An 18,671-nucleotide genomic window follows, 5' to 3' on the forward strand; every position below is an offset into this window, starting at 1 on the left:
CAACTAAAAGGTGTTGACTCTCCACATCTATCAAGACAACTGGAGCACTGGGCCAGACACTCTTAAATAGAACCTGGACCAGCTCAGGTGAAACACCTTCCCAATAACGAGATGGACAACCAGCACAGGTGTAACACATACCGACTTACGAGGTGAAACCAATCAGTGCGTCCTACGTGCTACCAATCAGTGCGTCCTACGTGCTGAGCTAGACGTGCTAAAGCTCCAGACGTCAAAACATAGATGGAAAAGACGTGCAAAGCCTGACGTGCTAAAGTCCAACCTCAAAACATAAAAAACCAAACATTTGTAACACTGTAAGAGAATGCTTACCACCAACAGAAAACAACTTCCATTTCACTTTATAATCAACTACAATGCTTCACCAATATAAACATGGTGTCTACTGGCTGTCAACAATTTTGTTTTAAATATACATTTTTTTCTTCTCCCCACTAGCTTCTGACTGTCTTCTTCCTATTGCTCACTTGTTCTTGAACTCACAACCACTTGGAACGAGCCCAATCAAACTCATCTCCAATAAGGAAAAACATGCAGTCAGAATAAGATCCATGGCAACTCACTGGCTAAACGCAAAACACAAACCTTTTTGACTGCCCACCTTGAGACAATCAGAAACCAAGTTGTCCTCACCATGGACACAAGCACCAAAAACGCTGTTGTTTTGACAAGTAGCAATAAACTACTGATATCGATTAGGGTGGAAATCAGGTTGTTTGTTCTGTTGAAACTAAAACAACTAAAGAAACATATGGAAATGGGAGATATCTTTTATCTCACTAGTTAGAGGACAACCTGCAGAAGAGAGTCAGCTACAATTTGGAGTGATGCATTTAAATTTAGGGGTCGCTAAATAAAGGAACGCAACACTTATTTGTCATCACCAAATCGATATCATGTTGAAATCAATTGTGCAAGAGGAGGGAGATGAGCTTGCATGTCCTGTTAAAACTAACAGCTCAAAAACCAAACAGAATCTGGAAATAATGTGTACATCACTGGTTAGAGGACAATTTGTAGAAAACAGCTCGCTACATTTTGAAGTGTTGCATTTTGATTCAAGTGGGTCGCCAATGTGGGAAGTGCAACACAACTCTTTTTTTGTTAGTCACTTTTTGTTAAATCACATAAATAGTACTCTTTCAATTCAGAGCTTGTATTTTTCCACGAGGCTAATATCCATATCATGCTGAAATCAATAGAACATGGGGCAAACGTTTAGGGTTCTACATTGTGACATTATTAAAATACTCATACTTCAATGTTAAAACATTCTACACTGTGAGATTATTAAAACAACTCCTTCATGTATGTATTTTCTGATGTTTGATCAGAGATCTTTTAACAGAGTATCTCTTGTCACATTGATGACAGCTATGAGATTTCTCTCCTGTGTGTGTTCTCTGGTGTGCTATCAGGCCGCTTGACTGAGTAAAACTCTTCCCACATTGAGTACAGCTATAAGGTTTCTCTCCTGTGTGTGTTCTCTGGTGTGATATCAGGGAGCATGACTGATTAAAACTCTTTTCACATTGAGTACAGCTATATGGTGGTTTCTCTCCTGTGTGTGTTCTCTGGTGTGATTTTAAATCACTTGATCTAACAAAACTCTTTCCGCAGTCAGAGCAGTGGTAAGGTTTCTCTCCTGTGTGTGTTCTCAGGTGTACTTTCAGGCAGCTTGCCTGAGTAAAACTCTTCTCACATTTAGTACAGGTATAAGGTTTCTCTCCTGTGTGTATTCTCTGGTGCACTATCAGGGAGCTTGACTGAATAAAACTCTTCCCACATTGAGTACAGCTATATGGTGGTTTCTCTCCTGTGTGTGTTCTCTGGTGTGATTTTAAATCACTTAAGCTAATAAAACTTTTTCCGCAGTCAGAGCAGTGGTAAGGTTTCTCTCCTGTGTGTGTTCTCAGGTGTACTTTCAGGCAGCTTGCCTGAATAAAACTCTTCCCACACTGAGTACAACTACACGGTTTCTCTCCTGTGTGTGTCCGCTTGTGTAATATCAGTCCATTTGGCTGAGTAAAACTCTTCCCACATTGATTACAGCTATATGGTTTCTCTCCTGTGTGTGTTCTCTGGTGCATGATCAGGGAGCTTGACCGAGTAAAACTTTTCCCACATTGATTACAGCTATAAAGTTTCTCTCCAGTGTGTGTCCTCTGGTGTGCCTTCAGAGAGCTTGATGTAGTAAAAGTCTTCCCACATTGAGTACAGCTAAATGGTTTCTCTCCTGTGTGAGTTCTCTGGTGTACCTTCAGGGAGCTAGATGTAACATAACTCTTCCCACATTGATCACAGCTATAAGATTTCTCTCCTGTGTGTGTTCTCTGGTGTAAAGTCAGATAGCTAGATGTAACAAAACTCTTCCCACATTGAGTACAGCTATAAGGCTTCTCTTTTGTGTGTCTTCTCTGGTGTTTAGTCAGATTGGAAGACGTAGTAAAACTCTTCCCACATTGATCACAGCTATAAGGCTTCTCTCCTGTGTGTACTCGCTGGTGTATTTTTAGTTCTGATGAACATTTGCAATGTTTCCCACAGTCAGAGCAGCAGTGAGGCTTCTTCCCTGTGGGTCTCTGCTGGGGTTTCTTGAGGTGTTCTGATCTGGAAAGAATCTTCTCTGCCTCGTTAGCATCACGATGTAGTTGAGGCTCCCAAGAGAATCCACGACAGTCACATCTCTCTCCTGTGTGAACGACAAAGTCAGACAGATGGTTAAAGTCCCACATGAGCAGAAATCCACTGTTTATTTGAGGTAAAAGGTGATGCCCAGAGCATACACATGAAGTTGTACAACAAATTACATCTTAAATCTTGACAATTAAGACAGTCAAGAGAGCAACAATAGTCATTTTATTTTATTTTGTCTTGTTTTCACAATAGTAATAACATAGATAACTACTGTAGGTCACATAACTTCACCTAACAACACCATAGACCTAGGACTATATATCATTTAATATTTCAGGTGAAACATGGAAACTAAAATGTCTGTCATGACATTTCATAACCTGATTACCAGATAATTTTGTGAATAATCCCACTAGGTTACTCTGTAATGTGCTGTCATTCTAAATGTTCTGAATAAGAAAATAGCTGTGTGTTGTACAATAGCCTATCCATCAAGGAACAGTTCTATACACACTATGAGCTACGTATCTGTGTCCAAACTGACTAACGAGACCCTACTGTAAATCAAGCTGACAATAAAATCAATTTGTTAGGGATGTTGGATCCAAAGTGGAGCACGGCATAACTGTCTTTACCAGAGTAATGAATGAAGAAGCACTTTGGTTGTTGTTGCATGTCATGATGTTTGTCATTTGACTGGCATTCAGAAAATAATTTCCTGGATCAGCTGATGATAGTTGAACATGTGACTGTAACTAAACAGCTACAATATTAAGAATTATGAGTAATTATTGAAGAACCACATTAATGACAGCATCCATTTGGGTGTGACTCTCAGGTAAAACCATTGGATTTAGCAAACACTGAAATTATTTAGGATTTCTGTGCCCATAAACTGTTTTCCCAGCGTAATATAAGGAGACACTAAATGTTACGTTGTTAGAGTGCATTTCAGAGATCTGAATACAGGAGAGGGGGTGACCTCGACAATGTATTGTTAAAACGAGAGGCTGCCTGGATCTTTAATTTAAAGAGCCTTGCTCCCGTCGGTCTCAACGTAGCCATTATTGTAATATTGCTATTCATTGTAAATGTTTGGAGGTCTATGGAGCCAAATTGTATCTATGACCGTATGCTATCCATTTATGTTTTTATATGTTCTATTTATATCTGTAAATTAACCAATGATATCAGGCCACACTCGGACATGATTAGACATTGAACAAGCACTTACACAAATGACTGATGACTGGCAGAGAGAAATTGATGATAAAAAGATTGTGGGGGTTGTTTTGTTAGACTTCAGTGCGGCTTTTGACATTATCGATCATAGTCTGTTGGTGGATAAACTTACGTGTTATGGGTTTATAACCCCTGCTATATTGTGGATAAAGAGTTACTTGTCTAACAGAACACAGAGGATGTTCTTAAATGGAAGCCTCTCCAACAAAATCCAAGTAGAATCAGGAATTCCCCACGGCAGCTGTCTAGGCCCCTTACTTTTTTCAATCTTTATTAACAACATGCCACTGGCTTTGAGTAAAGTCAGTGTGTCTATGTATGAGGATGACTCAACACTATACACGCCAGCTACCACAGCAACTGAAATGACAGCAACACTTAACAAAGAGCTGCAGCTAGTTTCAGAATGTGTGGCAAGGAATAAGTTAGTCCTAAATATTTGAAAAACTAAAAGCGTTGTACAAATCATTCACTAAACTCTAAACCTCAACTAAATCTTGTAATGAATAATGTGGAAATTGAGCAAGTTGAGGTGACTAAACTGTTTTGTGTAACCCTGGATTGTAAAACTGTCATGGGCGAAGTCAATAATAAAGTGCTGCTCTGCCTTAACAGCACTATCAACAAGGCAGGTCCTTGATGTTCATCAGTCCACGGTAAGACAAATTGTCTATAAATGGAGATAGTTCAGCACTGTTGCTACTCTCCCTAGGAGTGGCCATACTGCAAAGATGACTGCAAGAGCACAGAGCAGCATGCTCAATGAGGTTAAGAAGTATCCTAGAGTGTCAGCCAAAGATTTACAGTAATCTCTGGAACATGTTAACATCTCTGTTGAGGAGTCTATGATATGTAAAACACAAAACAAGAATGGTGTTCATAGGAGGACACTACGGAAGAAGCCACTGCTGTCCAAAAAAAAAAGAATACATTGCTGCACGTCTGAAGTTTGCAAAAGTGCACCTGGATGTTCCACAGCGCTACTGGCAAAATATTATGTGGACAGATGAAACTACAGTTGAGTTGTTTGCAAGGAACACACAACACTATGTGTGGAGAAAAAAAATACATAAAAAACTTATGCCAACTGTAAAGTATGGTGGAGGGCGCATCATGGTTTGGGGCTGCTTTGCTGCCTCAGGACCTGGGCAGCTTGCTATCGTCGACGGAAAAACTAATTCCCAAGTTTATCAAGTCATTATGCAGGAGAATGTAAGGCTCTCTGTGTGCCAATTGAAGCAACAGAAATTGGGTAATGCAACAGGACAACGACTCAAAACACAGAAGTAAATCAACAACAGAATGGTTTCAACAGAAGAAAGCTTCCGGAGTGGCCCAGGCAAAGTGCTGACCTCAACCCGATTGAGATGCAGTGGCATGACCTCAAGAGAGCGGTACACACCAGACATCCCAAGAATATTGCTGAACTGAAACAGTTTTGTAAAGAGGAATGGTCCAAAATTCTTCCTGTCCGTTGTGCAGGTCTGATCACCAACTACAGAAAATGTTTGATTGAGGTTATAGCTGCCAAAAGAGGGTCAACCAGTTATTAAATCCAAGGGTTCACATACTTTTCCCACCCTGCATTGTGAATGTTTACACAGTGTTTTCAATAAAGATATGAAAACGTATAATTGTTTGTGTGTTATTCGTTTAAACAGACTGTGTATGTCTATTGTTGTGACTTAGACGAAGGTCAGATCAAATTTTATGACCCATTTATGCAGAAATCCAGGTAATTACAAAGGGTTCACATACTTTTTCTTGCCACTGTATGTATATTTGTAAACAACAGCTGGGGCGCAAAATCTAAGGAAGTTTCAAGGTTTTTGCTCGCCTGAGGTAGAGAACCTCATGATAAGCTGTAGACTACACTATTTAGCAAGAGAGTTTTCATCTGTATTTTTCAGAGCTGTCTATATACCACCACAAACCGATGCTGGCACTAAGACAGCACTCAATGAGCTGTATATGGCCAAAAGCAAACAGGACAACGCGTGGTGCCGGGAAACTCAAATCCGTTTTTTCTTCATTTCCACCAGCATGTCACAAAAACTCTAGACCACCTTCACTCCACACACAGAGACACAGCATCGTACAAAGCTCTCCCTTGCCCTTCATTTGGTAAATTAGACCATAATTATATCCTCCTGATTCCTGCTTACAAGCAAAAACTAAAGCAGGAAGCACCAGTGAATAGCACCAGTAAAAAAAGTTCTCAAGCTACAGGACTGTTTTGCTAGCACAGACTGGAAAATGTTCCGGGATTCTTCCGATGGCATTGAGGAGCCCACCACATCAATCACTGGGTTAACCAATGAGTGCATTGATGACGTCACCCTCATCCTCACCATATGTACATACACCAACCAGAAGCCATTGATTACAGGCAACAACTGCACTGAGCCAAAGGGTATAGCTTCCGCTTTCAAGGAGTGGGACTCTAACCCGTAAGCTTATAAGAAATCCTGTTATGCCCTCCGACAAACCAGCAAACAGGCAAAGCGTAAATACAGGACTAAGATTGAATCGTATTACACCGGCTCCAACGCTCATCGGATGCGGCAGGGCTTGCAATCCATTACAGACTACAAAGGGAAGCACAGCCGCGAGCTGCCCACTGACACGAGCCTAACAGGTGAGCTAAATCACTGTTCACTTCAAGGCAAGTAACACTGAATCATGCATGAGAGCATCAGCTGTTCCGGACAACTGTGTGATCAGGCTCTCCGCAGCCGATGTGAGTAAGACCTTTAAACAGGTCAACATTCACAAGGCCGCGGGGCCAGATGGATTACCATCTGTAATTACCATTACCACCATACTCCGAGCATGCACTGACCAACTGGCAAGTGTCTTTACTGACATTTTCAACCTCTCCCTGTCTGAGTCTGTAATACCAACATGTTTCAAGCATTCAAGAACACTAAGGTAACCTTCCTAAATTACTACCGTCGGGTAGCACTCACATCTGTTGCCCTGAAGTGCTTTGAAAGGCTGGTCTTTAAAAAAAAGCACCTTTATTTAACCAGGTAGGCTAGTTGAGAACAAGTTCTCATTTACAACTGCGACCTGGCCAAGATAAAGCAAAGCAGTGCGACACATACAACAACACAGTTACACATGGAGTAAACAAACCGCCAGTCAATAATACAATAGAAAAATTCTATATACGGTGTGTGCAAATAAGGTAAGAAGGGAGGTAAAGGCAATACATAGGCCATAGTGGCGAAGTAATTACAATACAGCAATTAAACACTGGAGTGATAGATGTGCGGAAGATGAATGTGCAAGTAGAGACACTGGGGTGCAAAGGAGCAAAATAAATAAATAAATAACAGTATGGGGATGAGGTAGTTGGATGGGCTATTTACAGATGTGCAGTGTACATGTGCAGTGATCTGTGAGCTGCTCTGACAGTTGCTGCTTAAAGCCAGTGAGGGAGATATGAGTCTCCAGCTTCAGTTACTTTTGCAGTTCGTTCCAGTCATTGGCAGCAGAGAACTGGAACTGGCCTCCTCTTCTTTTACTGTAACATCCTCCTCCTCTTTCACTCTGAAAGTGTCTTCTTATTCTTTCACTGAAACATCTTTCTCTTCTTCTTTCACTAACAGCCTCCTCTTCCTCGAGAGCTTATTTCTCTGTCCAGCAGACCTCTTCTTTAGCAGGAGGTGAGTAGCTTAGTGACCTCATGGTCGGAGATGTTAGCTAACTAGGCTAGTGCTAACTTAACCAGCACGCTAGCTGACTAATAACAGAAAAAAATGTATATTTTAGGTTTTGATGGGGTACGACAGTTGAACTAAGCTCATGAGGCATTAATAAGTGATTTCTTCAAGAAACAATGGGTACATATCATTAATGTATAAGTCCCTAAATGGATGTAACAACTACTGATTGGCCCTTTAAGAGTACATCTTGGGCTAATCTAATAGGATATATTGAGGACTATAGTATTTCAGACATTGTCATTGGATGCATTTGATCAATTGTTAACGTTTTGTTGATGATCCCCTCTTGATGTTCTAAACATTACAGTGTAGCTTCAGCCATTCCTACAGAGAAACATTAAAGTGCAGAACCCCTTTACTGCATATTGGTTCAACGACTGCAGAGATGGTACTTACTGGTGTTAAACAGATCTCCAACCTCCTCTTCTTCTTCCAATTTGACAGTCATCTCCCCCTCTTTCACTCCCAAAACGGCTTCCTCCTCTTCTTTTACTGTAACATCCTCCTCCTCCTCTTTCACTCTGAACGCGTCTTCCTCTTCTTTCACTGAAACGTCTTTCTCTTCTTCTTTCACGGTAACAGCCTCACCCTCTACTTGTTTTTGTATTGTAACAGCCTTCTCTTCCTCCTCCTCTTTCACGAGAGCTTCTTTCTCCGTCCAGCAGACCTCCTCTTTAACAGGAGAGTAGCTTAGTGAACTCATGTTCGAGGATGTTAGCTAGCTAGCATTAGCGACTAGCCTAGTTCTAAGTTAACTTAGCAAACCAGCTAGCTGACAAACAACGTAAATATATAATTAAATGGGCCAACAAGTACACATGACAGAAGTCTGTTTAAAACACAACGACTAATATACACCAACAAAGTGTAAAGATCATGAATGTTGTAGCTATGTTTGCTAGAAAGCTACGGAGGTGTCTGACTAGCTGTTGTTGTTGAAGGAGCGTCCCTTCCACTAGATAATACGTCACACTGGCAGCATCGCCTGAACCTAAAATACACACATCGCCATCTGCTGACTGGAGTTGGCAACGCAGTTGAGGAACCAAACGTTTATTTTTCATTTGCTTCATAAAACTTTAATATTATATTAAGTCTTTCAAAGAGAAGCATGTGTTGATTGATTCATGTTTAATGAGTGAGAATTTAAAACAAACTTTACACCCACTACATATTTACATTTAACTATATTTCTGACATGGATCATTTTGACCCCAGAGGCATATCTTTTATCATCGCCAAAAATGTGGTTTATTAAATTCTTCCAATTTTTCATGACTTTGTCAATCAACTTGTTCTTAATAAAATCTAAATCATGGTTTAGTGTTTCTGTATCAAAATGGACTTTTAACAAATTAAAATCCTTTGGAGTCATTTTGACCCCAGCCAAAAACACCTTTGATAAATAGGACATTTATTTAAAATCAAAATCCAATCATATTTTATTGGTCACATGAACATGTTAAGCAGATATTATTGCGGATGTAGCGAAATACTTGTGTTTCTAGCTCCGACGGTGCAAAAATATCTAACAAGTAATATCTAACAATTTCACAACATATACCCAATACACACACATCTAAGTATTTGAATCTAGGTTTCTCTGTAGACATGATCCATCCCACCAGAGGGTGGAGGGGCACCTGTATCAGTGGTTTTGATAGGATAGACACCTGCAGATATAGTCTCTCCCATGTACACTCCTAAGATTGGATTTTTTCTATACCACGAATCACCTGACTGTGTACAAAACTGCCAATGGTAGAAAAGTCTGCCAGCGATAGAAAACGCTGCCAACACTCTGCCAGCGGTAGAACACTCCCCCAGCGGTAGAAAACTCTGCCAGTGGTAGAAAGGGGTATACAGTGAATTAGGGGTATACAGTGCATTAGGGTGTAGGGTATTATTATTAGCAAATGGGTGTAGGTTATTAGTGTTATCTATAGGGTGTAGGGAATTAGTATTAGTGTTAGCTATAGGGTGTAGGGTGTTGGTATTAGTATTAGCAATAGGTTGTAGGGTATCGGGTATTAGTATTAGCTATAGTGTGTAGGGTTCTAGTATTAGTTATAGGGTGTAGGGAATTTTTATTAGCTATAGTGTGTAGGGTATTAGTATTAGCTATAGGGTATTAGTATTAGTGTTAGTATTAGCTATATTAGCTCATTAGAATTAGTGTTATCTATATGGTGTAGGGTATTAGTATTAGCTATAGGGTGTAGGGTATTAGTTTTATTATTAGCTATAGGGTGTAGGATATTAGTATTAGTATTGGCTATATGGTGTAGGGTGTAGGGTATAAGTCAAAGCTATAGGGTGTAGGGTATTAGTATTAGTTTTAGGGTGTAGGGTGTTAGTGTTAGTATTAGCTATAGGGTGTATGATATTAGTATTAGTATTAGCTATACGTTTTAGGGTATTAGAATTAGTATTAGCTATAGTGTGTAGGGTTCTAGTATTAGTTATAGGGTGTAGGGAATTTTTATTAGCTATAGTGTGTAGGGTATTAGTATTAGCTATAGGGTATTAGTATTAGTGTTAGTATTAGCTATATTAGCTCATTAGAATTAGTGTTATCTATTTGGTGTAGGGTATTAGTATTAGTATTAGCTATAGGGTGTAGGGTATTAGTTTTATTATTAGCTATAGGGTGTAGGATATTAGTATTAGTATTGGCTATAGGGTGTAGGGTGTAGGGTATAAGTCAAAGCTATAGGGTGTAGGGTATTAGTATTAGTTTTAGGGTGTAGGGTGTTAGTGTTAGTATTAGCTATAGGGTGTATGATATTAGTATTAGTATTAGCTATAAGTTTTAGGGTATTAGAATTAGTATTAGCTATAGTGTGTATGGTATCAGTATTATTCTTATTAGCTATAGGGTGTATGGTATTAGTATTGTATTAGCTGTAGTGTGTAGGGTATTAGTACTAGTATTAGCTATAGCTATAGGGTGTAGGGTATTAGTATTAGCTATAGGGCGTAGGATATTAGTATTAGTATTAGCTATAGGGTGTAGGGTATTAGGTATTAGTATTAGCTATAGTGTGTAGGGTATTATTATTAGTATTAGCTATAGGTTAAGGGTATTAGTATTAGCTAAAGGGTGTATGGGTATTAAATATTAGTATTAGCTATAGCGTGTAGGGTATTAGCATTAGCTATTGTGTGTAGATTATTAGTATTAGCTATAGGGTGTAGGGTATTAGTGTTATTATTAGCTATAGGGTATATGGTATTAGTATTAACTATAGGGTGTATGGTATTAGTATTAGTACTAGCTATAGGGTGTAGGGTATTTGTATCAGCTATAGGGTGTAGGCTATTAAACTTAGCTATAGGGTGTAGTGTATTAGTATTAGCTATAGGGTGTGGGGTATTAGTATTATCTATAGGGTATTAGGTAATAGTATTGGCTATAATGTGTAGTGTATTAGTATTAGCTACAGGGTGTATGATATTAGTTTTAGTTATAGGGTGTATGGTATTAATATTAGCTATAGGATGTAGGGTATTAGTATCAGTATCAGCTATAGGCTATTATTAGTATTAGCTTTTGTGTGTCGGGTATTAGTATTAGCTGTAGGGTGTATGGTATTAGTATTAGCTATAGTGTGTAGGGTATTAGCATTAGCTATAGGGTGTAAAGTATTAGTATTAGCTATAGGGTGTAGGGTATTAGTATTAGCTATAGGGTGTAGGGTATTAGTATTAGTATTAGCTAAAGGGTGTAGGGTATTAGTATTTGTATTAGCAATAGGGCATATGGTAATAGTATTAGTATTAGCTATAGGGTGTAAGGTATTAGTATTAGTACTAAATCAAATCAAATCATCAAATCAAATCAAATTTTATTTGTCACATACACATGGTTAGCAGATGTTAATGCGAGTGTAGCGAAATGCTTGTGCTTCTAGTTCCGACAATGCAGTAATAACCAACAAGTAATCTAACTAACAATTCCAAAACTACTGTCTTATACACAGTGTAAGGGGATAAAGAACATGTACATAAGGAATATGAATGAGTGATGGTACAGAGCAGCATAGGCAAGATACAGTAGATGGTATCGAGTACAGTATGTACATATGAGATGAGTATGTAAACAAAGTGGCATAGTTAAAGTGGCTAGTGATACATGTATTACATAAGGATGCAGTCGATGATATAGAGTACAGTATATACGTATGCATATGAGATGAATAATGTAGGGTAAGTAACATTATATAAGGTAGCATTGTTTAAAGTGGCTAGTGATATATTTACATCATTTCCCATCAATTCCCATTATTAAAGTGGCTGGAGTTGAGTCAGAGACAGTGTCAGTGTGTTGGCAGCAGCCACTCAATGTTAGTGGTGGCTGTTTAACAGTCTGATGGCCTTGAGATAGAAGCTGTTTTTCAGTCTCTCGGTCCCAGCTTTGATGCACCTGTACTGACCTCGCCTTCTGGATGATAGCGGGGTGAACAGGCAGTGGCTCGGGTGGTTGATGTCCTTGATGATCTTTATGGCCTTCCTGTAACATCGGGTGGTGTAGGTGTCCTGGAGGGCAGGTAGTTTGCCCCCGGTGATGCGTTGTGCAGACCTCACTACCCTCTGGAGAGCCTTACGGTTGAGGGCGGAGCAGTTGCCGTACCAGGCTGTGATACAGCCCGCCAGGATGCTCTCGATTGTGCATCTGTAGAAGTTTGTGAGTGCTTTTGGTGACAAGCCGAATTTCTTCAGCCTCCTGAGGTTGAAGAGGCGCTGCTGCGCCTTCTTCACGATGCTGTCTGTGTGAGTGGACCAATTCAGTTTGTCTGTGATGTGTATGCCGAGGAACTTAAAACTTGCTACCCTCTCCACTACTGTTCCATCGATGTGGATAGGGGGGTGTTCCCTCTGCTGTTTCCTGAAGTCCACAATCATCTCCTTAGTTTTGTTGACATTGAGTGTGAGGTTATTTTCCTGACACCACACTCCGAGCGCCCTCACCTCCTCCCTGTAGGCCGTCTCGTCGTTGTTGGTAATCAAGCCTGCCAGTTATAGCTAGCTAATAAACAGCTATGTTAAGAAATATCCTGTAATACTGAATTTTATTATTTTGTACAAAGTGTGCAAAACAAGATATGGTGTCAGAGTAAAAGGTCTTAAAATATGGATTTTTCTGGAGTTCCTTCACCTCGAATGGACTGGGAGTCTACAAACTTACCGGATACATGGCGTAAGTACAAACAGCATGTGGAGCTGTCATATATATATATATATATATATATATATATATATATATATAATATATAAATATTCATACACATAGCTCATATATTATACAGCGCCAAGCTAATCCGCCTGACTCAAGTCATTTCACGTACCCCTGCTAAAACAGGAACCAACACACACACCCAGCAATAAAACTGCCCCCCTCAGTTCTCTGATCTCACGACCCCAGGAAACACAGACATCCCATCGCACGAACACACACACCCAGCCATAAAACAGGAACCAACTCAGTTCCACCTACCTCACGATCCCCTGACACACAAATACCTTCTTGCATGAACACACACACCTTACTCCCCCCTCTACTGGTCGGGTGCCCAGAGCAGAAGACTCTGCTGTGCACCAATGGGGCTCCTGCTCTGGCTAGAGCAGGTCCGCCTCCAACCCTTCGGGACCATTCAGAAGACCAACACGACAAGACTCCACCTACATATTCCATTGTATAAAATCTGCTGTAACCAATGTCTAAGCCTCTTTTCTGCTGACTCCTTACTGAGTCAAATGACTAGGTCCGTGCACATTAAATCTGCAGGACAAGTTATCTTTTGACTAAATAAACTGCCTTTTGTTACAACTGAAATCCACTCTGTCCAGCGTCCGTGATTTGGTCTCAACTCTCCAGTATTTGAACACTAACAGAGCCAATGTTCACGGGTCCTCTGAAGGACAGAAGAGAAAATGCAGCTACTTGCTCCTCTGGATCGGTGAAAAAGTGAGAGATATTTACAACACATGGACACTTACCGAGGCTGAATCAAAGGTACTGAAAACATACGATCTTTTTGAAGCATATGTTGCGCCGAAGATCAATACGTTTTTCGCTAGGTACAAATTCCACGAGAAAGTACAGGGATCTAGCTAGTCTTTTGAACAGTTTGTGACAGAGCTGCGTCTGCTTGTGAAAGACTGTGATTATGCAAACAAGGATGAGGATGGTCAGGGACCGTATTGTATTTGGAATACACTCACCGCGAGTGAGAGAGAAACTTTTGAATGTTGGGTCTGAGGTAATGCTGGACAAAGCTATTGACATAGCCAGATCTCACGAGCTAGCACAGGCTCAGATGAAAACCATTTCGCGCGGCAGCACGAGCGCATCACGTGAAAAAGCAGTGCACTAAGTCAGGCAGACATCAATGCACACTTCCGGTGCACAGAGAGCTCGTTTTAGAACGGAGAGACATAACTCCAAAACAGAGCGACACAGACTCAAAACGCCCCAAAACATGTGGATATTGTGGATACAAAGTGCATGGCGAACAAGGAAATTGCCCAGCTAAAGTCAAACAGTGTACTAAATCTGGTAAATGGAATCACTTTGCAAAAGTGTGCAGAGCTTACCGTTGAAAAACAGTACACACAGTGAGAGAAGATTAAATGTCAATCAAAGAGTCAAACGCTGATGAACTGTTTATTGATTCAGTGACACAGAAAAGTCAAATATCAAAGACAGAGCAAGCCTTTGCTGACATTGAGATAGGAACACAAGGCACAGAGCTAAAGTTCAAACTAGACACTGGTGCACAAGTAAACATTATTCCTCTGAATAAGTACCACAGCTTGACATCTGAGTGTGAGCTACAGCCCACCACGTGTAGACTGACTGGTTATGGAGGTGAACAGCTCCCAGTAAAAGGCACATGCACTTTCAAATGCAAATACAAGGAAAGTGACATGTTGGACTTTTATATTGTTGATACTAGAGCACCTGCAGTGCTAGGTCTTAAAGCATGTTTAGACATGGACCTCATCAAGCTAGTTTTATCAGTGACTGCACCAGTAGAGACAGACAATGTACTGGAGGAGTTTGCTGATGTTTTTACAGGAATAGGATTATTCCCAGGAGAATGTACCATTCACCTTGACCTAGAAGCAACCCCTGCGGTCTACCCACCGAGAAAGATTCCCCTTGCTCTCCTTGCCCATCTGAAGAAAGAGTTGGAGAGCATGGAGCAATCTGACATAATCACCAAGGTTACAGAACCGACTGACTGGGTAAACGTGTTAGTGGTGGTGGAGAAACCACGCACAGGCAAGCTCCGAGTATGTCTCGACCAAAGAAACTTGAACAAGGCTATCAAACGCCCCCATTACCCTTTACCGACGCTAGATGGCATCACACACAAGCTAGTGGGAGCACACTACTTCAGTGTCATGGACGCTAGATCAGGCTACTGGGCTATCAAGCTCACAGGAGAGTTATCTAAGCTCACAACATTCAACACACCGTTGGGACGCTACAGGATCCGTCGCCTGCCTTTTGGGATTATTTTAGCCCATGACGAGTTTCAGCGAAAGATCGACGAAATGTACCAAGGCCTCGACGGAGTGTGGCAATTTTGGACGACATCCTTGTCTATGGCCGAACCAAAGAGGAGCGCGACCGAAACCTCCGCACGATGCAGAGAGGAGTCTGGCTCAACCCCGAGAAGAGCACAGTCGGCGCTACAGAGGTCAGCTACTTCGGACATCTTCTCACAGCGACTGGAATCAAGCCAGATCCACAGAAGATCTTAGCCATAAAAGAAATGGAGCCACCAAAGAACCATGCAGAGCTGAAAACAGTGCTCGGCATGATCAACTACTTAGCCAAGTTCGCACCCAGCCTCTCCAATGCTAATGCACCCCTACGTCAACTGCTAAAGTAGTCCAGTGAGTGTCTCTGGGACAAGCAACACAACATTGCTTTCCAGAATGTGAAAGACTTGATCACGAGAGAACTAGGATCAATCCTTGCCTACTCCGACCCCAACAAAGAGCTCAGACTCCAAGTGGACGCGTCAAAATATGGACTAGGTGCAGTGCTACTGCAAGAAGGAATGCCCATCGGCTACGCTTCCAAATCTCTCAGACTGTGAAATCAACTACGCTCAAATCGAAAAGGAGCTCTACGCCATTCTGTTCGGATGTAAACGTTTCCATCAGTACATATATGGATGACAAGTCATTGTGGAATTCAACCACAAACCCCTTGAGTCAATTATGAGGAAACCACTAGCCGCAGCTAGTGCAAACAGAAAGCACGGGACATTTTGTTTTGGCCCGGAATGTGCAAACAAATAGAAGAGTTCGTTGGTAAATGCACCATGTGTCTTGAACGACGCCCCTCAAACACCAAAGAGCCCATGTTACCTCACTGTAATTCAGACCGACCCTGACAGGTCGTGGCAAACGATCTGTTTAACTGGAACAACGAGGACTACATCGTAACAGTGGACTACTACAGCAGATACTTCGAACTCGACAAGCTTCACAGCACCACATCTGCAGCTGTGATACACAAGCTGAAAGCAGTCTGAAAGCAGCCTTTGCCAGGCATGGCATTGTAGAGACTTTAATATCTGACAATGAGCCCTGTTACAAATCAAATGAGTTTGAATCCTTCACAAAAGCATGGGAGTTTACACGTCACCACAAGCCCACATTACCCTCAAAGTAATGGCCTTGCTGAAAAATCTGTGAAGATTTCTAAATCGCTCATGGACAAAGCAAAAGCAGAAAAGAGAGACCCCTACCTCAGTCTCCTTGAATACCGCAACACTCCAGTTGACAACGTCAAATCACCAGCCCAGCTGTTGATGAGCCGCAGACTTCGCCCAATCCTTCCCAGCACCAACCAGCAGCTGCAACCTGAGGTCGTCAGCTACAAGGAAATGCATGGAAAATGTGCACAGAGACAACAACAATAAAAGCAATACTACGACAGGTCAGCTAGACCACTGCCACCACTGATCGACGGAGAGTCAGTTTAGAATCCAAGAGCCTGGCCTCTGGAAGCCAGCAGTAGTCATCCAGCCAGCGGTTCATATCACGTCCGCACCGCAGAAGGAGCTGTGTACCGCCGCAATCGTCATCACCTACTGAACACAAAAGAACAACACACTGATGAGATGAACTGCTCCCCTGAAAGAGAACGTGATGGACTAAACACACACACAGCACAACATACACCATACTTACCTGCAACACCACAAGAACTGTTGACTGACACAGAAGCATGCTCAGCATCATATCGCACAAGGTCAGGAAGAGAGGTCAAGCCCAGAGCTGTCCTAGACCTGTGAAATGTTAAAGGGTGTAGGTGGATCGCTGCCCTAAAAGAGTTCCAGACTGTAAACTTGTTATTGAAAGTTCACTCGAAATGCTTTGGTATTGTATCTGTTTGAAATGTTAAGATGTTATATCTACAGTGAAAGCTGAGTTGCTGAGAATCCCTTGTTTGAAAAGTAACATTATGTTGGATTATTGTTTCAGAGTCTGTTGATTCAGTTGGTGTAGTATGCAATATAAATGGTTACTTACCTTGAGCTCAAACTGCAGACCATGTATTCAAAATAAACCCTTAGAATATGTAAACATTTTTCTTTTGTTTTAAAAGGGGGATGTACTATTCATGTGTATAAACATACTGAATTGTAATTGGATGCATTTTACCGCCATATCATACTGTGCTATGATTGGTTAAGACCACCCAAATGGTTAGGTCATGGTCAGTTTGATCCTGGTTGGCAGTATGTGAACATGCCAGTTATAGCTAGCAAATAAAGAGCTACATTTAGAAATATCCTGTAGTACTGCATTTTATTATTTTGTACAAAGTGTGCAAAACAAGACAAACAGGAAATCACTATAGACAGTTCCTGTGAAGTAGATCAACGGTTCCCTGAATTGGGCCAAGCGCCTTTGGCCTGTCTGTCCAGAGGGTGTGTGGTTGCACACCCACCCAAACATACACAAACTTCTCAACCTTAAAGAGATCCTTCAACACATTAGAAGTCTTATCAACTTAAAGAGGTTAACATAGATGTTTCCCTCACAACATTGCACAGAGATAAATCAGACCCAGCCTGAACTGTGTGATGTAGTAGAGTTGTAGTTTCCAACAGGACAATATTCTACATAGTTTAGCGCATAGAACTTTGTAATTTTGTCTTAACTGTGTTTCTTTTACATCTGTGTTAAGTTCTAAATAAAGAGTAAAAACTCAGACGGTAAGTAAAACTCAAACCAAGTTTATTCACCCACTGAGTCACAGCTGCTTAAGACCAAGACATAAACACAAGCGCTAGTATTTAACCCTTTATGCTGAGTCTCCTCCTTACTGGTATTTAACCCTTTATGCTGAGACTCCTTACACCTCTGTTGCTAGGCAGAACTTCAGTCACATCAGTTCTTCCTTTCTTCATCTGATCTGGCCTAAAATACCTCCCTCCTCCCCACTTCATAGCTGTGGCCCTTCTCCTCCCCACCTCACGGCTCTCCTGTTGACTTGTTCCAGACTGTGGCCCTTCTCCTCCCCACCTCACGGCTGTCCTGTTGACTTGTTCAGACTGTGGCCCTTCTCCTCCCCACCTCACGGCTGTCCTGTTGACTTGTTCCAGACTGTGGCCCTTCTCCTCCCCACCTCACGGCTGTCCTGTTGACTTGTTCCAGACTGTGGCCCTTCTCCTCCCCACCTCACGGCTGTCCTGTTGACTTGTTCCAGACTGTGGCCCTTCTCCTTCCATAGGATCCCTGACGTCTAAGAATAACACATTCTGACAGAATGTAAACGTTCTACATTCCCCTCCCTCAAACTGTGACATGAATAAGGATATTTAACATTTTCAAGTTCAGAAGTCAGAACCCATCACCTGCTATGTTAAACAGAGAAGAATGCACAATAGTCAATGCTATCCAGGATCCTTGGGACATCTCTACCCTAAACCCAAACCTTAAAACCTACCTTAACCATTGTAAATGTCAACTTCAAAGGACTAGGGACATCCCACGTATGTATCTCTA

The 18,671-nt window shown here is 41.3% G+C and overlaps 1 protein-coding gene across 1 annotated transcript; it reads right to left on the minus strand.

The window, feature by feature from the left end:
- Positions 1–266: 266 nt before the first annotated feature.
- On the minus strand, positions 267–8,579 carry LOC115120405 (zinc finger protein ZFP2-like). Its single transcript, XM_029649335.2, has 2 exons — positions 8,028–8,579; positions 267–2,713 (listed from the first exon to the last, which is right to left on the minus strand). Exons 1-2 carry the CDS (start codon positions 8,332–8,334, stop codon positions 1,326–1,328), a joined length of 1,695 nt encoding a protein of 564 aa, XP_029505195.2. The 5' UTR covers positions 8,335–8,579; the 3' UTR covers positions 267–1,325.
- Positions 8,580–18,671: the final 10,092 nt, after the last annotated feature.

This window comes from Oncorhynchus nerka, linkage group LG2, assembly GCF_034236695.1.
Source record: "Oncorhynchus nerka isolate Pitt River linkage group LG2, Oner_Uvic_2.0, whole genome shotgun sequence".
Classification (NCBI taxonomy): domain Eukaryota; kingdom Metazoa; phylum Chordata; class Actinopteri; order Salmoniformes; family Salmonidae; genus Oncorhynchus; species Oncorhynchus nerka.

Coding starts and splice junctions, on each gene's coding strand:
- LOC115120405 (XM_029649335.2), bottom strand. CDS start 8,334: ATGAGTTCACTAAGCTACTCTCCTGTTAAAGAGGAGGTCTGCTGGACG. Junction 2,714..8,027: donor TGGAGATCTGTTTAACACCA/GTAAGTACCATC, acceptor TCGTTCACACAG/GAGAGAGATGTGACTGTCGT.